Source organism: Heptranchias perlo, chromosome 32 (assembly GCF_035084215.1).
Source record: "Heptranchias perlo isolate sHepPer1 chromosome 32, sHepPer1.hap1, whole genome shotgun sequence".
Taxonomy (NCBI): domain Eukaryota; kingdom Metazoa; phylum Chordata; class Chondrichthyes; order Hexanchiformes; family Hexanchidae; genus Heptranchias; species Heptranchias perlo.
In genome coordinates, this window is record NC_090356.1 from 20914741 (window position 1) to 20940058 (window position 25318).

Sequence of the window (25318 nt, forward strand, 5' to 3'; positions counted from 1 at the left end):
AGCACTTCAGACTGAAGTCATAGATAGAATTCAACTATCAGCAACATCCAGTGCAGTGTTTATATATTTTATTTAATCATTTAAAAAAAACTACTCACAAATGAGGAATAGTCATTGATGCTAATCTACTAAGTTTCCCTTTGACAGCATAGCTCAAATTAGGAACTTTTGTTGTGGGGAATTGCCTGCAGAACCAATGTCTTATCACTACACAGATTGACATCATTCAACGATAACAACTTGCATTTACATGGTGCCTTTAACGCAGAAAAACATCTTAAATTGCTTCAAAGAAGTATAATCAAAAAATAAATGCCAAGCTAGAGAAGGAGATATTAGGAGAGATGACTAAAAGCTTGGTCAAAGAGATGGATATTAAGGAGGGTCCTAAAGGAGAGGAGGAAGGCGGAGAGGCAGAGGAGTTTAGGGAGGGAATTCCAGGGCGTAGGGCCTAGGTGCTTGAAGGCACACTGCCAATGGTGGGACGAAGGGATGGGTGACGCACGAGGCCACAGTCAGAGGAACGGAGAGTTTTGGAGGGGACTGTACGGCTGACGGAAATTAAACAGACCGGGAGGGACAAGGCCATGAAGGAATTTAAACACGAGGATGAGAATTTTAAATTTGAGGTATTGGGGTACCAGGAGCTAATATAGCTCAGTGAGGACAGGGGAGATGGGCAAATGGGACTTGATATGTTTTATGATATGGACAGCAACTTTTTGGATGAGATTAAGTTTATGGAAGGTGGAGGTTAGAACGGTCAGGGGAGTCAGTGGAACAGCTGAATGTCAAAGGCATGGATGAGGGTTTCAGCAGCAGAGGAGCTGAGGTAGGGATGGAGGCAGGCAATGTTACGAAGGTGGAAGTAGGTGGTCTTTTTGATGGAAAGGATACAGCATCAGAAGCTCAGCTTGGGTAGCAATCAAACACCATGGTTGCAAACAGTCTAATTCACCCAGACTCAGCAGCTGGGGAGGGAGAATGGAATCAGTGGCATGGGTATGGAATTCACTGTGGAGGCCGAAGACATAGCTTCAATCATAGCAATGTTTGGCTTGAAGGAAGCTGCAGCTCATCCAAGACAGAATGTCACAGATAAGGCAATGAGGAGTTGAGAGAAGTGGTGTAGATGTAGAGCTGAGTGTTGTTAGCATACATATGGAAGCTGATCCCATGTTTGCAGACTATAATACCAAAAATCAGCATGTAGATGAGGAAGAGGAGGGGGCCAAGGGTCAATCCATGGGGGAAATGCAGGCAACAGTGCAGGGGTGGGAAGAGAAGCCATTTCTCGAGGTATTTTGGCTACGATCAGGTAGGTATGAGCGGAACCAAGCGAGAACAGGCCCACCGAGCTAGACAACGAAGGTGAGGCATTGCAGGAGGATAGTGTGGCCGACAGTGTCAAAGGTTACAAAGAGCTTGAGAACGGAAAATACAACATGGTCACAGAGAATGTTATTCGTGATTTTGGTTAGGATTATTTTGGTGTTGTGGCAGGGGCAGAAATCTGATCGTAGAAATTCAAATAGGCAGATGCAGGAGAGATGGGGATGGATTTGGGAAGTCACAACATGTTGAGGGCTTTGGAGAAGAATGGGAGGTTGGAGATAGTGCAATAGTTTACAAGGACAGAGGGGCAAAAGGTGGATTTTTTGAGGAGAAAGTGATGACGGTGGTTTTGAAAGGGAGAATAACAGAGAGACAAGCATGTGCGTCCATCTTGTGGCAAAGTTATCACTGACCACAAGTACTGAAGTTGCCCAGTTGCTATGGTATTAGTTGTTACAGTTTTCTTTTGTGCCCCCTCCCTTCCCTCATTTTCTCTACTGCTCTCTTGAAGATGCTGACTTTTGTAGGGGTATAGTTCCATGACTGCTGGCAGCCCCACCAGTACCTTGCCAAAGCAACCATTCTTCTTGTGTGAGCATGGTCAGTGAGTGTCAGAAGGCTATTCAATCATGGGGCACATCACAACCAAGCCTGATCCTGTCCTTATATGACACCCACAGACTTTTCAGCAGGGGTCATTAAACAGTGACTGATTTTCCCCCTCCTTAGCCACAGATACTGAATACCACTGTTACTTTTCAATGCTACAACAGTTAGATTGCTGTAGTGCACCTGTAATGCAGCTCCATCTGCAGTGAGGCTCGGTTGCTGCTACTCTTTGATGCATCCAAAATGCATCGAAATACATTTGGTTTGACATCAGGGTTCATTGTTTGTCCGGTGCTTCGGGTGTCATATGCCATCATTGAGTGAGAGACCAGATTTACGGACTTTGTTGTGTTCGAAAAACTTTCGTAAAGCAGTTTTGACTTTTTGAAATCAAACCTGGAGAGGAAATAGTTCATTTAATACAGAAACAAAACAAATTATTTTGCAATATATCCTCCAGAAATTTACAAAGAGAATATATCTATATATTAAAAATCTTACACTGTGTGAACTTCCTGTCTGCAAGCTTACTTCCTGTTGTCACATTCTTGTCAAACTTATGTCAGAAATTTATGATGTAAGAAAACCTATGTCCACAATTATAATGGAAACTGCCTATGTAAATTTGTCATGCTATAATTATACCCTTCTACGTAGTGGTGTTCAAGTCCCTCAGTTTTGCATCAGTTCCTCAGCCTGTTCTGCAGAGAAAATCCTAAACTACAATGAACTCTACTTCTTTCATTCCCAAATTCCTGTACATTTGGCCATTTAACAATAAATAATCATAGAAAAATCAAAGTATCACATAAAAACATGGACAGATTGCACAACTTTAAAACAGGGACTGTATTATGCTTGTGTGCCTTAATCCAATTATCATCTGTCCTCTTAACTCTTATTCACCTGAAGACTACACTTGATCTTGATTCTCCACGGGCAACACCACGGAAGATCAAATATTTTATACAATGCAGGATGGTACATAATCTAACTATCTAGAAACACCACATCTTACAGTAAACACAATAGGCAGTGCACAGAGTGGCACATGGTCCTTTGACCTCTGGAAACTCCCTCCCGATTGATGAAAGGAGAGTTTGTCTCTTCGTTGCTGTAAGGACTCTACAGATTATGGGGCAATCTCAACCCAGAAGCCTAGGTCCACAATGTAAAACTGGCCACAATTCAGCACAAAATAAAAAATTGGCAATGTTACTAAGAGACCAAAGGGTGGCAGATGTGGGAAAAGGAATTGTCACTCTGGAGTAGTACTACGTTGGGATTAAAGTGACATGCCAAGATAAAGACTTATAACAGCCTTTTCCTCCTAATCTTCACTACCCTAGCCGTAATGCTCTTTTAAAACAAAACTCGAGTTGGCTGCACCCCTGATCGAGACTGCCAACTTTACAGTTTCCGAGGGCAGGCCTCTAATCCCAGCTCCCCTTCTCACCCCCTCCCCACTATTCATCGCTTTCAAAGCATGCTGTTGCACACTAGGGTGCCAAGACAGAGGTTTATATGTGCATTTCTCAATAACGTCAGCCAGATGATCGGAGATGCCAAGTGAAAGAACATTTTTCCCCCAGGGCTTGGAGGTGGGGGGGGGGGGGGGGGGAAATGGAAGGAGAGGAAAAACAAATAGGCGGATTGTCATGCTGAGTTGTTCTTATGCACCTTTTAATCGCTGCCTACAAAGCAGCAGAGGTCCTCGGAGCCAGTCTCCTGCAAATCGTCTGAGCCAAGGAACACAAAATAAAAAGGCACGCACAGCAGGAGAGATGCATACATGAGAATAGCAGCCAATACCTTGCCAGTGAACTGGCACTTGTGTTCTTTCCCTTTGACTCCAGGAGCTCCAAGCTAACGTTCATCATATCAATGAGAAATGACAAGTTCGTGTATACCTCTCCAGTGAGGACTGTCTGAGAGTGACAGAAGAAAAATGAAATAAACCAAATGCCTGAACAGAAAATACAAGCCAGAAAATACCCAGTAACTTTGAAGTTACATTTCTAAGCAAAATGAAATCATGTTCATTAAACTTTCATATTACAATATGCTTTGAAATTGTCCCAGATCTCTGGGCTGTCAGGTAAGGCACTGAGCAGTGATGCTTCTCATAGGAAAGGATGGGAATCAGTGAGTATTTCACAATTACTTGTGTCTTTTTACAGGGAGTCACTGGCATGGAACTGGCAGCAAATTGCCTGCTCACACACTCTTCCAGAGAATGGTGCGTGACTTGAGATGGAGATTTAAAGGAGGGGGGAAAAAGGATGAATTTCTATATTTAAAAATGAGTACAACATGAGTTGTTCAGTGGGTTAAACACTGGCCTTCAACCTCTTGAACCAGGTTTAAATCCAGACCAGAGCAATGGAATGAAAGCTTCCTGTATCTGCAAGAATCCTATGAAAAATGAGTTTAATCCCACAGGGCAAAACTGTCTTTAATTTGACACTGATTGGCAATCTCACTCAGCGAGGCCATCAGACGGTTGGTGTAGGAAATGGAAAAAAGTCACACTGGTGCAGTAGGAGATGCTTTTTTAGGCTGGGACTGAGGTACATTGTTTGCACAGAGTAGAGGCAGTTTTGTTCTACATATATCTGTCCTATTAATGACTTGAGTGCGCTTGATGCAGACACTAGTTGCCTAATATGGGAAAGTGGCCCTTTTCTCCAGCACTTACATCCCTCAGAATTTCACAAATCAAGTCAAACCTCTCTCAATGTTATGAAATGTTTACCCAATAACGGTTAAAGCATTCTCTGCTTTAAGGCATAATTATGATGCAATCATTAGTAGTAATGATAGAGATGAGAGCAAATGTAGTTTCATCTCATTTACCGTAAAGCAATTCTGCAGGGATTGACACGGCTCTTCAGGACGTGATTGCTAATGGCTGATTTTGAACTATAAGTGGATCAACTAAAAACCAAGCTGTGCGTGCCATGCCACACCCATAATTTGGGAAGTTACTGCTAGGACTGCTCAGCAGCAGAGAAGAATGAAATAAAATGCACTACGAATAGAACTACTGCATATCACCTAGCAACCTGAAAGGTTGCAGCTTAGTTTACAGTTAAACATGCCAATAGTCCTCTGAACATCTATATTCCAAATTTATAGTAAGAGAGACAGAGAGAAAGAGAAAGAAAGAAAGGAGAAAGAGGGGAAGAAAGCGAGAAAGAAAGAAAACCAGGGTAGCAGATGAAGAAATTCCAGATTCAGCAACACTTAAGGTGGAATTATATTTCATTCATATATATTTAATATATAATTGTTCTGTAGAAGCAGTGCAACATTGAGAAATTGGAAGAAAATTGATGTTGGTGCATACGAGATGTTCTCAGAAAAAAAGGTCACCAAAGAGTATCTTGCAGGAACAGGATTCATCTCGTCCCTGTCCTTTTCCTGTTCATATTTCTTCATCTAAACATTTCCAGGTCCTTTTATTTTTATACTTACATGTATGCTGGCGTCTTGTAGGTCAAACGGCCTCATGAACTCTTCAATGGGCTCCCCCAAGTTGTTCTGAATTAATCCATGGATCAGTTTGTATTTACTAAGATCCAGAGAGCAGTGCACAGATGACAGACTACCATGGATAGCCATATCAGGGACAGCGTGGCTGATCTCCCTAAAACAACACATATAGGTAGTCACGAATAGACACAGTGTACCATGCTTCTCCACAATGACTAGGTTTAATCCAAGAATACAGATGAAGTGCAGAGTGAAAACAATAGGTGGTCAGCCCTTTTGCCCTACAGGCCATGTACAACTTTCCTCTCTCAGATTCTATTCTACCCCTCAATCTGTTAAAATAGGCAAGCAACCTCCAAGACAAAAATCTGTGAAATTTCTCCCTGGTCTTTGAATGTAATCAAGCAAAACCCCAGAAAATGAAAAGGAAACACATTATGTTCCCCAAAAAGAATCAGATCATATCGACCCTAATCACCTTCAATCCCTTCATTATTCAACCTCTGCTTTGTAATTCTCTCTGTTCCTCCTTAAAGGTGCTGGCTTATGCAGGGGCCCAGGAATAGGCTTAGCAGCCATCCCATATCTTCATATGTGACACTGAGCTTCTTCCAATTATCCTTTTCCCACCATTTGAACTATATGGATCACTTTCAATGTTTTAACTCACATAAAAAAAGACATGTTGGGTAGGTCAGTTGCTAGACAGTGCCTGCAGGAGTTTGTTTAGAAAAGTACCAATCTTATTGTTTATGCAGTAACTGTACAGATATTTCCTGCCCAAGCAAAATTCAATGTAGAGTATGCAAAACAAAGAAAAAAAAATCACAGTAGTCTTAGCACAAGGATTTTAGTAAAACATAATGATGGGTGCAATATTTTGTGCTATGCCCACTTGAACTGTGGAAAAACATCCAGTAATACAATTATATGTTTTGTCTTTCCAAACTTGAGTTGTGTCTGAAGAGTGTATTTTGAGCGTATAACATTATAATGAAGTATTGGTGGCTATACGATAGTCACTGGTGTTGGGAACAATTTGAGGCTACAAAGATAAGTAGAGGTGAGGGAGGCCATTCAGCCTATCCAGCTTATTCTTTCACTTAATTATGAGAATTTCACTGGAGCGGATAGGAGTTCTTAAAGATTATGAAGGACGATAAGTTAAAATGATGATAGAGTGTTTCCACTGGTCAGCAAGAAAGTAATGAGAAGGGACAATTTATATAATCACAAAGAATTTAAGGGGTCTGAATAAATTCTTTACAGTGAATGATTAGAATATGGACTTCTTTGATACAGTCCATGAATTCTTCTAAAAGGGAATTAGATAGTTGCATCCAGAGGTGGTTATTAAAGGGTATGGGGAGAAAGGAGACTGGGGTTAGACTAGGTAGTTTATGTGGAGAAAAACACCATCACTAACTTGATGGGCCAAATGCTTGTTTCAGAGCTGTAACATTTTACAATCCTCCTAACAAGTGTCTAATTGCTTCCCAAATGACTAGAGTTTTTGCTTCTACTCTCCTACCCAATCATTCCAGGTATTAATCAATCAAAGAAGTGTTTGACATTAGTCTTCAATTTGCGTTTTACTAGTTTATAATAGTGCTCAGGATTAACTTTCTCTATTCTACGTAATATCTTATATTCCTCTGTAAGGTCCCCTCTTATTCAAGGCTAAAAATACCAGATTTCCAGCCTTTCCTCATAATTGAGTCCTCTAACTGAATTATCACAGAGGAAACATACAGACACATTAAAGTGCAACTAAAGGCTTAAGTGCAATTTTCCTGCATCAAATTGGTACCAATACACCAAACAAACCAAGTAACATATAATAATTGCAAATGGTCAAAAATGAGAAGTTCAAACATAAATTTTTCTAGCAGTAGCATCTCCATTTTGCAGTGACCCCAACAGCCAGGTAAAGTGTGAACACTCACTTATCCAGATTCCGTTCCACTTGTAGCTTCAGCCAGCATCGTTCCTTCAGCAGGTTCCCATCTAATTGTCTCACCAGATAGGATGGAAAGAGCAAGTCTGAACCACAGCTCTCAGGCCTTCCAGCATGGTCTCTGGGGTGTCTCTCCGCAGTGAAGATGTCCATGTCTTGTAGGTCAACCACAATGCAGTCCAGTAGGCAGATATGTTCTTCTGAAAAAGGGAAGGATTCACAGTGAGATCTCAAAGTTGTTATAATTTTATTTTGTTTACCAAACAATATAGAGGAGGAAATTCCTAATAGTGGTCAATGTCACTAAATTACAACGGTTTGACCCCATCAATGTTCAGTTCCACAAACAGTTTCTTTCCTTCCAAATGATATTTAAGTGAATAGAAGATGAACTTCTAGACCTTTTCCATATCTATAAATGTTCTCTCCAGCATGTAGCTAGTTTCTCAAGGTAAAGACAGCTTCTAGAGATAGTTTTTGTAGAACTTGCTTTCTTACCCTCAGGTTCCTGTAGCTCCACAATCTGTGGCTGTCCATGCTGCCCCTGTTGTGATTTGCAATGTGTGCTCAGTCCATATTCACTTTGAGGCTTATTAAGATTTGCTTTATCGGAGGAGCTGGCCCCAGTGCTCAGTTTGTCCGGTCTGCAGGGAATGGACTGAGGGTTGTTTATGACGGTCGTCATCTCCTGATTGTATAGTGGGTTTTCTTGAGGCAGGGTGAAATTCTCAGGATCCTGTCACAAAAGGGCCGAAAACTATCAGAAAGCAGCAAAAAAAGAGCTAAACAGGGAATTTTAAAACTGCATGGCCTCGCAATGAAATGTTTAAAATATGTCATTCATCCACATCATTCCAAAACAAAATTGAAAAATTACAATGTAAAGTAATTGCTGATTTGAACATCTGGCAACATTGCAGTGGAGGAAAATTTGGATTCCCTCTCCCACCCCTATATCAGTTGTGTTGGTGTCATCTAGTGCAACCAAGCCGTAACCCATAAGCAGAGGTGGGAGAGAGACACAATCTCCTCCTGAGCACACTCTCATGTCTCCTGAGTGGCGTTAGGCAAAGACCTGGGATTACGCTGAACAGTCATCATCTTAAACACAATTGGTGCCCAGGGCCAGAGAGATCAAAGAATCCGGGGAGGAGAAAGAGATTTCAAATGCTCACAAAATTTAAATCGGATAAAGGGTAATTTAATCCTTCTGCACTTTCTACTGCCTATTTACAAAGCACTGGAAAGAACTTTTAGAAGGACATGATTCAGTGTCCAACCAGGAAATGTAAAGTGGGACGGTGAGAGGATTGTGGGATTACATATTTAAATTTTAAGAGCATTTGTTACAGCAAAAACATTTAACTACTTTTGTACAACAAATGCAGATCATTCCCAATGTGAAATTAAACTGATTGCATGTTTACAATTTAACACATTTGGCCATATCTCTTCATAGGTGGAGTTATACTGCAACTTCTGCGTTGGATGCAATAGAGTTGGACCTGGGTACCAACCTGACTCCAGGCAGATGCAGTGTGAGGTCCCTTACACTGCTTCACACCAATGTGTCAAATCATAGGAACATGAGTAGGCCATTCAGCCCCTCGAGCCCGCTTTGCCATTTGATAAGATCATGGCTGATCTGTGATCTAACTCAATATGCCTGCCTTTGGCCCATATCCTTTAATACCTTTGGTTGGCAAAAAGCTACCTATTTCAGATTTAAAATTAGCAATTGAGCTAGCATCAATTGCCGTTTGCGGAAGAGAGTTCCAAATTTCTACCACCCTTTGTGTGTAGAAGTGTTTTCTAATCTCACTCCTGAAAGGTCTGGCTCTAATTTTTAGACTGTGCCCCCTACTCCTAGAATCCCCAACCAGTGGAAATAGTTTCTCTCTATCCATCCTATCTGGTCCCCTTAATATCTTATAAACTTCGATCAGATCACCCCTTAACCTTCAAAACTCTAGAGAATACAACCCCAATGTGCGTAATCTCTCCTCGTAACTTAACCCTTGAAGTCCGGGTATCATTCTAGTAAACCTACACTGCACTCCCTCTAAGGCCAATATGTCCTTCCGAAGGTGCGGTGCCTAGAACTGCTCACAGTACTCCAGGTATGGTCTAACCAGGGTTTTGCATAGCTGCAGCATAACTTCTGCCCCCTTGAACTCTGGTCCTCTAGATATAAAGGCCAGCAATCCATTAGCCTTATTGATTATTTTCTGCACCAGTTCATGACACTTTAATGATCTATGTACCTGAACCCCTAAGTCCCTTTGGACATCCACTGTTTTTAACTTTTTATCATTTAGAAAGTACCCAGTTCTATCCTTTTTTGATCCAAAGGGGATGACCTCACATTTGTCTACATTGAATTCCATTTGCCACAGTTTTGCCCATTCACCTAATCTATCAATATCGCTTTGTAATTTTATGTTTTCATCTACACTGCTAAAATGCTACCAATCTTTGTGTCATCGGCAAACTTAGATATGAGACTTTCTATGCCTTCATCTAAGTCGTTAATAAATATTGTGAATAATTGAGGCCCCAAGACAGATCCCTGCGGGACTCCACTAGTCACATCCTGCCAATGTGAGTACCTAACCATTATCCCTACTCGCTGTCACCTTTCACTCAGCCAACTTCCTAACCAAGTCCGTACTTTTCCCTCGATTCCAAAATCAAGTTTTAAAAGTGTGCAGGGGTTTCACTGGACCTCCTGGGTACTTTAGAAATGTAAAGCAGGCTTATTTAAATTAATAAGCATGCGGATGCTCCAATCCACGCCCTCAAAACATATAAATGTTTCTAATAAGAGCGCGCCCTCTTGGCTGTGACAGCTGGATTTGCAGGTAGGTAGGATAATCAAAGTGTTGTTGTAGCTGCTGACCTGAAGTTGGTAGTGAGTGATCCCAGAAGGTCCACTCAATAGTTTTAGCCCTTGAATGAATGTCACACAAAGTATGTTTTATCTAGATTGTGCATATATGAATTTGAAGGAAATATGAGAAAGAATGTAGAGTTAGGACTGATCACTTGACCTGGATGAAACATTTTGGAGATGAAATGAAAAATCGTAAATTCTGAAAATCAAATTAAAACAGAAAATATCAGGCAGGATATCCTCTCCTGATCACTATCCACTTTGCTACGTCTGCGGAAATCAGGAGAGGACAGGATTGAGGTCGGCTGTGTTGCTATCCACAGTTCAACAGCCTGCTAACACTCACTAAGTAGGTTCACAGAAGGAAAAGTGCCACTTGTGCAAGGTACTGCAGTGAGCCCGGCACCCATGGCATGGAACCCTAGCATGAGTTACTGCCTTCAAGACAAAAAAAATAGGCATGCTACTGCAGCCATACCCTTATAGAACTAGCCTGTTTTAAATTTGTGGTTAGTGTGCAGAATGACCTTTTGAAATTACCATGCTTTTTGCAACATTGGTGCTTCATCAGTCACAAGAACCTGAACATAATATTGTATCTTTAGTTTTAAGACAGTTCATATTGAGAATGAGGAATAATTTGTGCTCTTGCCATTTTTGTAGCTTAAGAATATTTGGGTTTCACAAGAGCGCAGTAATGACAGTATTAGTGCATTTTTGTAGCCAGTGGCATTCTTCAGCAGATTAGCGTGAACTCATTTTTAACCACTAGGCTGCTTCTACTTTGCAGTGAATCGATGAGATGTCAATGAGCTCATTCAGTAGCATTAAAGCCATAATCCTGTCCCTGACCAGACAGGTTTATTGAAAAGCTTACATTACAGCATTAAGTTCTGGCTATGATAAATTGGGTTTTGTAGGATCAGAAGCCCATCATTTCAGCATACAATGAATGCATAATAAAAGTAAATTGTCGGGACGAATGAAACTAGTAAATTTGCATTCCAAGTCTCTAGCATAGATTCCTGGCGTCAGACGGCTCCAAAGCAGCTGCCAGGCCACTTTAAAAAAAGAAAAGCAAAGAAATTTCAAGTGAGTTTGTAATTTTCTTCCATAAAAAGGGAGCGTATTTTGAATAAAAAGTACTAGACTTTCCTTCTCTTTTAAGAAAAGGTACATTCCAGCAATTAAGCTATGGGGAAACCTAAGGGGAGATTTTCCATCCAATGCTGTTCTCATATGAACACTGAAAGCATTCACACAAAATCCCTCCTGGTGCTCTTTTAATGCAGGTGTAAAAATAAACAGGTTAACGCCAGCAGTAAAATAGCACAGAGTTGAATTTGTAACAAGCGTGTTAAGCATTCTTACAACAACAGCAGTCAGAAAATCCACCCTCTGTTGCGCATCCCAACAAGGCATACCTGCAGAATAACTGTAAACAATTTTACAACACCAAGTTATAGTCCAGCAATTTTATTTTAAATTCACAAGCTTTCGGAGATTTTCTCCTTCCTCAGGCAAATGTTTCAAGATCTCCTTGAAGCCTACGCATTTATACATATTGAACAATAATACATGGTGTTTACAGACTGCCCCCTGCAACTGCCCGTTGCCAAGGCAATCACTGTGTTCAGACAGAGAGGTGTTACCTGCAGAACCTCCGAATACACATTCAACAAAAAAACAAACAGGGAAAAAAAACAGAGAAAAAAAAACACAGAGAGAGGCAGAAACATCCGGAAGGCAGAGAGAGCCAGCAAATGACCCATTATATTAAAAACAGATAACATTTGTTCGCTGGTGGGGTAACGTGTAGCGTGACATGAACCCAAAATCCCGGTTGAGGCCGTCCTCATGGGTGCGGAACTTGGCTATCAATTTCTGCTCGACGATTTTGCGTTGTCGTGTGTCTCGAAGGCCGCCTTGGAGTACGCTTACCCGAAGGTCGGTGGATGAATGTCCATGACTGCTGAAGTGTTCCCCGACTGGGAGGGAACCCTCCTGTTTGGCGATTGTTGCGCGGTGTCCGTTCATCCGTTGTCGCAGCGTCTGCATGGTCTCGCCAATGTACCATGCTCTGGGGCATCCTTTCCTGCAACGTATGAGGTAGACAACGTTGGCTGAGTCACAGGAGTATGAACCATGCACCTGGTGGGTGGTGTCATCTCGTGTGATGGTGGTATCTGTGTCGATGATCTGGCATGTCTTGCAGAGGTTACCGTGGCAGGGTTGTGTGGCGTCGTGGACGCTGTTCTCTTGAAAGCTAGGTAGTTTGCTGCGAACGATGGTCTGTTTGAGGTTGGGTGGCTGTTTAAAGGCGAGTAGTGGAGGTGTGGGGATGGCCATAGCGAGGTGTTTGTCCTCATTGATGACATGTTGAAGGCTGCGGAGAACATGGCGTAGTTTCTCCGCTCCGGGGAAGTACTGGACGACAAAGGGTACTCTGTTGGTTGCGTCCCGTGTTAGTCTCCTGAGGAGGTCTATGCGATTTTTTGCTGTGGCCCGTCGGAACTGTCGATCGATGAGTCGAGCGTCATATCCCGTTCTTACTAGGGCGTCTTTCAGCGTCTGTAGGTGTCCATCGCGTTCCTCCTCGTCTGAGCAGACCCTGTGTATTCGCAGGGCCTGTCCATAGGGGATGGCCTCTTTGACGTGGTTAGGGTGGAAGCTGGAAAAGTGGAGCATCGTGAGGTTGTCCGTGGGCTTGCGGTAGAGTGAGGTGCTGAGGTGCCCGTCTTTGATGGAGATTCGTGTGTCCAAGAAAGAAACTGATTCTGAGGAGTAGTCCATGGTGAGCTTGATGGTGGGATGGAACTTGTTGATGTTATCGTGTAGTCTCTTTAGTGATTCCTTGCCGTGGGTCCATAGAAAGAAAATGTCGTCGATGTATCTGGTGTATAGTGTTGGTTGGAGGTCTTGTGCAGTGAAGAAGTCCTGCTCGAACTTGTGCATGAAAATGTTGGCGTATTGGGGTGCGAATTTGGTCCCCATGGCTGTTCCGTGTGTTTGGGTAAAGAACTGGTTATCGAAGGTGAAGACATTGTGATCCAGGATGAAGCGGATGAGTTGTAGGATGGCTTCCGGAGATTGGCTGTTGTTGGTGTTGAGTATTGATGCTGTCGCAGCGATGCCGTCATCGTGGGGGATACTGGTGTATAGTGCCGAGACGTCCATCGTGGTGAGAAGTGTTCCTGGTTCAACTGGTCCGTGGGTACTGAGTTTTTGTAGGAAGTCTGTAGTGTCACGACAGAAGCTGGGGGTTCCCTGTACGATGGGTTTCAGGATGCCCTCGATGTATCCAGAGAGGTTCTCACACAGGGTTCCGTTGCCTGATACGATGGGACGTCCGGGTGTGTTGGCTTTGTGTATCTTTGGGAGGCAGTAGAAGTCTCCCACGCGGGGATTACGTGGGATGAGAATGCGTAGGATGCTTTGAAGGTCTGGATCGAAGGTCTTGATCAGTTTGTTGAGCTGGTGGGTGTGTTCTTTGGTCGGATCTGCGGGTAACCGTCTGTAGTGTTCCTGGTTGTCCAGTTGTCGGTATGCTTCTTTGCAATAGTCTGTTCTGTTCTGTATGACTATGGCTCCTCCTTTGTCCGCTGGTTTGATGACGATGTTGCGGTTGGTCTTGAGAGCGTTGATGGCGTTGCGTTGTGCTCGGGTGACATTCTGGACAATTGTTTACAATTGTCAACCCCAGTCCATCACCGGCATCTCCACATCATGACTACCATCGACACCACAAACTGCCGGCTCACAGTGGAAAGGATATCCAAGAAGATCGCGCATTTAGACACAGACATCAAGTTTTTACAGAGCTGCAAGAAAGCAGACAAGATCCCGAAAGGACTCCAGATCACGAACCCACTCAAGTCCACATACAACTCGGATTACGCTGAGAGACTCTGCCGCCGTACCTCTCGCACACTCCGCAACCATCTCATACACCAACTCTACAGCAGACGCCACAACCTCGAAACCAAGATAGAGTCCATACTCTCAACCTGTACTCAGGACACAGCAGACCAGCTACGTTATACCGCCAAACAGACGAGGCAACGGAACTACGCTGCCTACATGAAAACCAAGAGCAGGAAGCTTGAGAAACTCGGCATCACCACCAGCAACGACCAAGCTTCCCCTGGTACCACGGTTGCAACCACAGGGAAGTCTATTGTCAATTTATCCGACCACACCCTTCAACCAGACGAAATCGAAGTTCTCAGCCGAGGGCTCAATTTCTGCCCCACTACCAAAATGGACCCCACTAGTCTCGCGGCGGACACAGAGGAATTCATCAGGAGAATGAGGCTCCGGGAATTCTACCACAAACCCCAAGATTTCAGCAGCGAACCCAATGAGACAATCGACGATCCGGAACAGCAGACAGAGGGATCCGCGGTACAGCAACCGAAGAGGAAAGAGTCAAACTGGACTCCTCCGGAGGGTCGCTGCCCTCAGCTGGACATGTATGCTCAAGCTGTCAGGAAATGCGTCAATGCCAGATTCATCAGCCGCACTCAGAAGACAGTCCAGAATGTCACCCGAGCACAACGCAACGCCATCAACGCTCTCAAGACCAACCGCAACATCGTCATCAAACCAGCGGACAAAGGAGGAGCCATAGTCATACAGAACAGAACAGACTATTGCAAAGAAGCATACCGACAACTGGACAACCAGGAACACTACAGACGGTTACCCGCAGATCCGACCAAAGAACACACCCACCAGCTCAACAAACTGATCAAGACCTTCGATCCAGACCTTCAAAGCATCCTACGCATTCTCATCCCACGTAATCCCCGCGTGGGAGACTTCTACTGCCTCCCAAAGATACACAAAGCCAACACACCCGGACGTCCCATCGTATCAGGCAACGGAACCCTGTGTGAGAACCTCTCTGGATACATCGAGGGCATCCTGAAACCCATCGTACAGGGAACCCCCAGCTTCTGTCGTGACACTACAGACTTCCTACAAAAACTCAGTACCCACGGACCAGTTGAACCAGGAACACTTCTCACCACGATGGACGTCTCGGCACTATACACCAGTATCCCCCACGATGACGGCATCGCTGCGACAGCATCAATACTCAACACCAACAACAGCCAATCTCCGGAAGCCATCCTACAACTCATCCGCTTCATCCTGGATCACAATGTCTTCACCTTCGATAACCAGTTCTTTACCCAAACACACGGAACAGCCATGGGGACCAAATTCGCACCCCAATACGCCAACATTTTCATGCACAAGTTCGAGCAGGACTTCTTCACTGCACAAGACCTCCAACCAACACTATACACCAGATACATCGACGACATTTTCTTTCTATGGACCCACGGCAAGGAATCACTAAAGAGACTACACGATAACATCAACAAGTTCCATCCCACCATCAAGCTCACCATGGACTACTCCTCAGAATCAGTTTCTTTCTTGGACACACTAATCTCCATCAAAGACGGGCACCTCAGCACCTCACTCTACCGCAAGCCCACGGACAACCTCACGATGCTCCACTTTTCCAGCTTCCACCCTAACCACGTCAAAGAGGCCATCCCCTATGGACAGGCCCTGCGAATACACAGGGTCTGCTCAGACGAGGAGGAACGCGATGGACACCTACAGACGCTGAAAGACGCCCTAGTAAGAACGGGATATGACGCTCGACTCATCGATCGACAGTTCCGACGGGCCACAGCAAAAAATCGCATAGACCTCCTCAGGAGACTAACACGGGACGCAACCAACAGAGTACCCTTTGTCGTCCAGTACTTCCCCGGAGCGGAGAAACTACGCCATGTTCTCCGCAGCCTTCAACATGTCATCAATGAGGACAAACACCTCGCTATGGCCATCCCCACACCTCCACTACTCGCCTTTAAACAGCCACCCAACCTCAAACAGACCATCGTTCGCAGCAAACTACCTAGCTTTCAAGAGAACAGCGTCCACGACGCCACACAACCCTGCCACGGTAACCTCTGCAAGACATGCCAGATCATCGACACAGATACCACCATCACACGAGATGACACCACCCACCAGGTGCATGGTTCATACTCCTGTGACTCAGCCAACGTTGTCTACCTCATACGTTGCAGGAAAGGATGCCCCAGAGCATGGTACATTGGCGAGACCATGCAGACGCTGCGACAACGGATGAACGGACACCGCGCAACAATCGCCAAACAGGAGGGTTCCCTCCCAGTCGGGGAACACTTCAGCAGTCATGGACATTCATCCACCGACCTTCGGGTAAGCGTACTCCAAGGCGGCCTTCGAGACACACGACAACGCAAAATCGTCGAGCAGAAATTGATAGCCAAGTTCCGCACCCATGAGGACGGCCTCAACCGGGATTTTGGGTTCATGTCACGCTACACGTTACCCCACCAGCGAACAAATGTTATCTGTTTTTAATATAATGGGTCATTTGCTGGCTCTCTCTGCCTTCCGGATGTTTCTGCCTCTCTCTGTGTTTTTTTTTCTCTGTTTTTTTTCCCTGTTTGTTTTTTTGTTGAATGTGTATTCGGAGGTTCTGCAGGTAACACCTCTCTGTCTGAACACAGTGATTGCCTTGGCAACGGGCAGTTGCAGGGGGCAGTCTGTAAACACCATGTATTATTGTTCAATATGTATAAATGCGTAGGCTTCAAGGAGATCTTGAAACATTTGCCTGAGGAAGGAGAAAATCTCCGAAAGCTTGTGAATTTAAAATAAAATTGCTGGACTATAACTTGGTGTTGTAAAATTGTTTACAATTGTCAACCCCAGTCCATCACCGGCATCTCCACATGCAGAATAACTGGCATTTTCACTGCAAACCAATACATGTTTAATAATTTCTCCAGGCAGTTTTAATGAGGCCGAAGTTCTCTGTACCGCAGCAAGTGCTGGTTGTTAAATTCTCTAGATGTTACCTTTGTTTTTTTAAATCTTTTTGCAATTCATTCATAGAATGGGAGGTTAGTATTAGGGAGGCTTTACAATGAACTTTGACCAAATGACAGCAGAGACTAAAGAAGGTGGAATCTTATGGTCTTAGCTGTGCAAGTTACTGATTATATACATAAAACTGAAGTGTGCTCAGGATCAACAAGGCGGAAGTAAATAGGTGTTGTCAACACGACACATACAAAATTCAAGTTATAATATTTCAGATTTGTCTGACCAGCTGTACATCCTATAGTACAGAAGTGTGAGAGTGTGCGTGTATATGTTGCATTTACATGCGTGTGCATGTGTTTGCATGCATAACTGTACCACAGGGGTATTTTCCGTACCTACTGCATAAATGTTGCTGCCCTACTGTTCTAAATCAGTATCTACAGGACAACCCTTTTATTAGGATTTAACGAGTTCCTCAGAGATTAGTTCATTACAGCAGAATTAAGCTGAATAAAAAATAACTTAGTTACCAGTTTGTGTGTACATTTCTACCTGTAGTATAAATACAACATACAGCAGGATCATAACGTACACAGATGTTAGGCCCACTCAGGAGTACAGCTTTCATAATCCATCTGAGACTAGGTTAAACTGCATTGCTTTCCTGACCAAATGGATTACCACAAACTGTGATGACAGTTCTTCTACATTTTTAATGGAATATGCCATGTAGCACTGACTGTTCTGTGACAACTCACTACAATTAATTATCTTGATTTCAATGATGTGAATGGGATCATGCACTACAATGATCCCCAAGGGCCATTCAACACAAAATTAAGAATTATAAAGAACACAAAGCAATTTTCATGCAGGTGTCTGGAACATGGGGCACAGGCAGGGCTTTCAGTCCAAACTGGAGCATGGTACTTTCCAAAGAATACACCACATGCAGGAACTGAGGTCAAATCAAACTCACACATCCCGCTAGATGCACTGGTTGCTGAAAGATCTGTATGTTCATATACAAATCAAAGAGGCATATCCACATCTGTTCCTCACAAAACAACTAGCTCATGTGTAAAGACAACGCATTCACACAAATGCTGACACACTGATGCACATCCTCACACACACACACACACACACACACACACACACACACAGTGGGTACAAGAGTACTTTCTCAGGTACATTTCCATCTTTAGCGCTGACAGTAGTGAAGGCATCTTTACAACCCATTCCCCCTTACCATTGAAAGAGGGGAGGTATTGTTTACCAACCCATTTCATTCTCAAAATTGAAAGGTGCGAGTACCCTTTACCAACGCATACCATCTCAGCACAGAGAGGAGACATACCCTTCACCAGCTCATGCAACCCACTAATTTCATGCACCAAATCCTAAATCTGAATGCATTGTTATGACATGAAAGCCACTGTTCAATAGATGAATTTCCAACATAAGACACATGTGCTTTTCACAAGTCAGTGGAAGATAGTGAAAAAGAATATTTCATTTAAAGACCTGCACATTCATTCCCAACCATAATCACTTTTTACAATACTGATCTAAGTCTACAACATCATTTAAACACTTGGACATCCTTTGCAGCGATGTCTGCAGGTTGAGGAGTAGAGGTCTGGGAGTGCGCAGATGAGGACTATCTACCTCTATTATATATAAATAAAATCATTTACGGTAGGTGGAAAAGGCTTGGGAGGCACTTTGAAAAGTGCATGAACACACAAAAGGAAGTGCTATACTACATCACCACCTCTGCAAAAACTTTCAAACAGGTGATTTTTCTGTGTACCTGCAGTAATGATGGGTCCTTGTATGAATTGGCGTGCAAAATCAAATTCTCAGAAAAAGAAAAAAGGGCAAAAAAAAATTTAAATCTCCAGCATATATCACATATTGACAAAGTAGAAAAGGATCAAAAATAATTAAACTGTTTCAAATATGCAGTGAATGCAAAAGATTAAATGAATAGTGTGCTAGCTTTCTACAGAAGACCACCAGAAAAATTCTGCATTTAATTATACTTACTGTCTTTAACAGTTTTAGTATTCCTTTGACGATTGGACTTTACAATATTACTTATTTTGTACTGCATTAAATACAAAATTAATGTGACTATCACATATGAAATGTTTGTACTTAATCAATTCTGCACATGACTGAAGTTTGAAGAGTACATTTCGTACCAATGGGTGAGGGCTCTGAATGCTGGATAATGCAGTCTTTTGAACTCATGTCACATAGGAAATGCTCATTATCCTGACAGCCTCAATCCTAGGTCATGTACAGGATACGAGCTATTATCCTGACAACGTGGCCTCCACCCCAGGTCATGTACAGCCCATCAGTCATTACCCGATAGCATAGCTTAAATGCCAACAAACTCGCAATTAGCCTGACAACACAACCCAGATTCAATACGGAATCACAAATCATTGTCAGTCTCAAGTTAGCTTTTTGGATCACAGTCATTATCCTTACAAGTCAGCCTGAATTCCAGATTAAGTATATACAGCCCATTCATTATCCTGACAATATCTTAAACCAGGAATATGCATCACTCATTATCCTCACAGTATAGTCTCAGCCCCAGGTCAAACACAGGAACCTAATTATCCTGCCAACACTGCCTCAATCTCAGTTGAAAACCAAATCCAAATCATTATCCGTTTGTTTTTTTTAAATATAAACCCAACTACCTCTCTCAATAAGTAAAAGATGCAAGAGTTACAAGCTACTAATTTTTCACTTCATTCTCCCCTTTTTAAAAATCTTTTCTCATAAAACCACTGAATATTTCGAGGGCACATTTCAACAGGCCACCTTGCCCAAATGGCGATACTTAATTTGTGAGCTGAGATGGTGACTATCAACAGGCTGTTTGACTATTCAGGGCGTCACAATTGAGCCTGATATTGATCTCACCCGTCATTAACATGCCCGCAATTTCCAGAAGCAGCAGAAAATCTATGATTTTTCCCTTGCCTGGGGTGCTAACACCAACTGTGGCATCCCAGCCACTGGTGGAGATCAGCCAACATCTGCACAAACTGGGGATCACAACTAGGAACCGCTTGTCTGTGTGACTCGGTTACAGCTTTTACCAACTGAGCCACCAGGGAAACCCCTAATGTAGCTTTAATGTAAACACCACCAGCCTTTACAAGTGAAAGGTGAGAAAAATAATGAACCCCAAATTCTAAACTCAACTTTTCAATCCTATCCTTCTCGTGTGCAAATCCCACCTTGGCCTCGCCCCGATCTTAGCTCTACCAGTCCCTTGAGACTTATGTCTCAGCTAAGCTCTTCAACCCTTCGATTCTAGATTCCTGTGCATTCCCTCTCCCTCTGCTCCAACAATGGGCTGTCTTGATCATGCTCTTTCAAACTCTCTCCCTAAATCCCTCCACACTGCTATTTCTCTCTTGGTCTTGAAAAGTCTCAAAACCTATATTTGCAACCCCTGTTTTCAGTCATCTTATTTAACTTGTACTCTTCCGTTTCCCCTCGAAAAAGCGCCTTAGGACATTTTCTACATTCAGTGCATGGAATATTAAAATGTTGAAGGTTCAGCAGAGGAAGCTTGACAAGATCATCCTATGACGATTGTTGACCAAAAGGTTATCAGCAGTCTCCTGTGCCATATCCAATTTTTGAATACTATGCTTCCTCCTCTCTTTAATAAGCAGGTGAAGAATGTAGTCTTCCTTCTAAACAAGAAGCATTTCCAGAACACATGCAGACATAACATTAAATGAGGAAAACTGGCAAGGAAAGATAAAACAGCAGAACAAAAAAAGGACAAATGAAAGGAATTCTCACCAGTTGAGGGAAAAAGACATGAACCATGGTAATTTTTTCTACCTTGTCTCGCAGTGAGAATGTACCCGGTGACCTAGCAAACAAGAACTGGTTCTTCACTTTCAGTTTACCAAGGTTAGCCACAATCAGCTGGTTTGATTTGGAGCTTTCTGGGATCAGGAGGACTGGAGCACCGGCTTCAATGTCGAGCAGGATCCGAGAGGCTCTCTGTGCCCGGTCTCGCACCTAGTATCCCCAATGCAGAGATGAAGGAAGAGAAGAAAAAGATAATTAGTCATTGTAAAAAGAAAAGGGAAAAAAGGGCTGTAAATGCTGGAACCCTGAAACAAACACAGAAAATGCTGTAAACACATAGGTCAGTCAACACCTGTAAAGAGGAAAGACAGGTTAACATTTCAGGTATAACCCTTTATCATAACATTAATAGTCCTAAACTCTTTTTATAGTAGTTTCACACATCATACTGTCTACTAGCACTGAAAGGGTCAGTTTTATACAGAATATCTTGCGCTTCACATTGTTTTACTCAGTAATGCCCAAATTGACAGGTCTGAATTTTATGAGCTGGGAGGTGTGCAAGGACTATTCTTAGTGCAGTTGCCTCATTGCAGAACAATCCTAAATCAGAATACCTAAATCTTTTGAGATATATAGCAATTAATTTAAAATTCACATGTAGCTTCTGAGGCTCTATGGTATACACTTAAGCAGCTTGCAAACATTTGGACAGTCTTATAGTTCTGACACGTGTATACACTTTCTAGTTGTCTGCATTATTTACTGGATAATTATTAATTAGAAAAACCATAAACTCCAGTTCGCTCCAAACTCCACTGTCCCACACTGTCCTTTCGCTCGTCACCCTCGGAGACTTCCACTGGCTTCCTGTTCCTTAACGCATCTAATTCAACATCTTTCTCATGAAAATCCCACCTTAGCCTCGCTCCTACCTTGCCCCTCGAGACTTGTGTCTCAGCTAAGCTCTTCAGCCCTCTGATTCTAGATTCTTGTGCATTCCCTCTGTCCACCAATGGGCTGTCTTGACCCTATTCTTTCAAATTCTCATGCTAAATTGCTCTACTGTGCTATTTCTCTCAGCCTTGAAAAGCCTCAAAAGCTATATTTTCAACCACGTTTTCAGTCATCTTATTTAACTCTTGTACTCTTCCATTTCTGCTCTATAAAGCACCTTGGGACTTCTTCTGTTTTCAAGGCTCCAGAAAAATGCAATTTGCTGCTGAAGATCTGCCTTTAAAATAGGTGGTACCTTAAATTGTTCCCTGTTTCTTGAGTGGTATCAAATGATTTGGTAAACCACACAATGTAACTCCATCTTATAGCGTGTGATAAAAAGAACATCTGTTTCATTTGGCTCTGGCCACGGCTGCTCTTCCATGCCTGGAGGTGCAATACCTGACATGTTCACTGATAACCTAATAGTGTCCCACACCAAAAATAATCTGACAGAAAACACAGCTGAGATCAGAACTTGTTGCATGAGGAGCTGTAACATAAAACTATGTGACACAACATACTGAGTCCCTGACTTATATTTTTTCAATACTTTGTTCAGAATATTTTCAACACAACAAAAAGTTGACCATGAGGTGATCTTTAAAATGTTACCATCTTTGTTACTCCTTTTGGAACACTTATGAATATCTCAGTCCTTTTGTAATTTTGGCAAACAGGTGTCACTTTTGTTTTAGAATATTAATACCAGGTCTTTGTGGATTTACCTGGAGATTCAATCATTTTATTTGGGCTATACTTTCATTACTCGGCCAGTAAAGACATCCTTTTCCTGTTGCACCTTGTCTAATGATGTATCCTTCACTGTATATTTACATTTACCATTTGTCTCCAGATCTTTCTGAATACTATCCCTATCCTTAGGACATTCTGCTTTCCCACACAACTATGTATGACCTGCAAACGTAGACGTTCTATTTACAAAACCATTTAAAATGATGAAAAACAGGTTAACAGGGCCCAAATTGCATTACAACTGTTCTGCACTAATATATTCAATTAAGCAATGTAACAGACAATTACTGTCCTTCCTTCAAGGCCTTCACCCTGGCTCAGATTAGTAATACAAAGTTCAGTTGTTTCTTAACGGCTGGCTGTTAAATATATATTATATATTACGGAAGAAAAAAATTGTACTAATGAGATATTATTTCATTAATTTTTATTGAAATTAACTGGTAAGGCCAAACAATTGTAGGATAAAAAATAACAGCACCTCAGTGAAAAACTAGTTGATATAGTTCTAATAAAGAAAAACAATGAAAATATTGGAAATTTGAAATAAAAACAGAAAATGCTAGAAATGCACATCAGGTCGGTCAGTATCTATCTGTAAACAGGCAGAACTGATGATGAATGTTATACACCCAAAATGTCAAATGGATAAACACCTCAATCCACGAGCAGATAAACTAGGCTTTGACACTCCAGTGCAGTACTGTGACGTGCGGAATTTCAGATGAGACATTAAACTGCTTTTCTGCTTCAGGTGGATATTAACGATCCCATGGTACGGTTTGAAGAGGAGCAGTGGTTCTCCTGGTGTCTTGTCACTGGAGAGTAATATTTTGCAGGTTGTAAAACCGGCGTTCCACCCGATCCGTGGGTTTCCCGCCTGATGTGTTAGAATGACCTCCCTCATCTCACTGATGGTTCTTTGCAAAATAGCTGCTGCATTTGCCTACTTAAGAGTCACTACATTGTAAAGCAATTAATTGTATGGTAAGCACTTTAGGGTGGTTCTGAGAGTTGTGGTAAAGCACTATATAAATGCAAGTTTTCTTTATTTGAGGGGGTCTGATTTTTGGTATTCATTATATTTAAATTCAATTCAGAAGCAGAAGTACACTAATTAACCATGTAAAGACAATGGTCTGGGTTAGTAATGGTCAAGAATATAAATACAAAGTAAACCGGTCTGACTGTATCCCATTTATTTTTCTGAGCTGCTGCTGATGGTAGCCTTGACTTCAGTGATGCTCTTGCTTCCAGAAAGGCCAAGAGTGGGTAGACGCACTGCCCTGATGGCAATATAAACATTACTGTCAGGGGTGAAACCAACAATGTTTTCCAACTGTTGGGAGGCTGAGCAGTCCAGCCCACGTGTACAGGCCAGCAGAGTGTGCTTTGCACTAGCTCATCTGCGTAGGTTATTCCCCACCATTGAGAAAGTTACGGTGACCAGAAACAGAAACCCATCCCACTGCCCTCTGGATGGCTTATCGAGTTTTTTCAGTGAGTAGCTGAATCATATGCACCAGGAGGGCTTGAGGTGCTGAGTTATATGACCTGAGGTGGTGGGGGTACTGCAATTGGGCTCACTGACCTTGAGCTAGTAACGGGGAAATCAGCAATTAGATATCCAGCAACCTCTGTTGGAACTATGCGTGTGGATGTCATGCAAAGACAGGTTTGAGCTTGGTTGTGATGCCCTCTGAGATCAAACAGCCTGCTGACCGTCACTGCCTAGGTTCACACATGAGTAATAGTCACTTGGACGTGGTATCAGAGGGTGCCTGGATAACTAATCCAAGCAAGGTGTCTATGCCTTCAGGACGGGAGAAAATTGACAAAGAAAAAATAAAATAAACTTACTCACAGGCAGCAGGGATCTGCCAGTAGCTTAAGGATCATAGGTTTAAAAAAAGGACAATGGCAAAATATTATCCTTTGTCATTTTGTTAATTTCACTGATTTGCAGGAACTTTTTACATTGCTGCAGGAATTTACCAATGACTATGTCCAAGACAGTATTGTGCACAGACATTACTTTCTAGTTTGCTGGACATTGTAAATTAAAATGCAAGAAAATCAGATTATAATAGTATCCTGTAACTTGTCAATCAAATTAGGCCATAGCTTTTGTTATATAAAGCAATTTAAATGGTTCACAGAAAGCCACAACAGAAGCTAGCCACTTTTTATCTGGTCAACTGTCAAGTGGCATCTCCTACCAACTGCACCACTAGCCCCATCCACTGCTCCATGCACTACACCCTCCATCACCCACATACCATCAAACTCTTTCCATTAGTACTCAACTCTTCCACTCACCCTTACACATTACCATTGTTGCAAGCCGCCCATCCACAACTCACAGGCCACACACATTGGCAGCTATTCAACCATGACAGGCACATCACCCAGACACACATCCTGCTTTCTTGCAGGAGAAGATGGCGTATATCAGGAGGCAGCAAATGGCAGTGGCATTTAGCCCCTCGAGCCTGTTCCGCCATTCAATGAAA

At 42.7% G+C, this 25318-nt stretch overlaps 1 protein-coding gene across 4 annotated transcripts in view; it reads right to left on the reverse strand.

The window, feature by feature from the left end:
• The window catches only part of vps13d (vacuolar protein sorting 13 homolog D), a 229771-nt gene that overhangs the window by 140084 nt on the left and 64369 nt on the right, over positions 1 to 25318 (reverse strand). For 3 of the 4 annotated variants that reach the window (XM_067970598.1, XM_067970597.1, XM_067970600.1), the window contains exons 24-29: positions 21039 to 21263; positions 7895 to 8132; positions 7386 to 7596; positions 5422 to 5593; positions 3757 to 3872; positions 2128 to 2340 (exon numbers count right to left, since the gene is read on the reverse strand). In XM_067970598.1, the coding sequence (XP_067826699.1) occupies positions 2128 to 2340; positions 3757 to 3872; positions 5422 to 5593; positions 7386 to 7596; positions 7895 to 8132; positions 21039 to 21263 (1175 nt within the window). The remainder of the gene's footprint in view (positions 1 to 2127; positions 2341 to 3756; positions 3873 to 5421; positions 5594 to 7385; positions 7597 to 7894; positions 8133 to 21038; positions 21264 to 25318) is intronic. The other variant, XM_067970599.1, reaches the window with a different exon arrangement.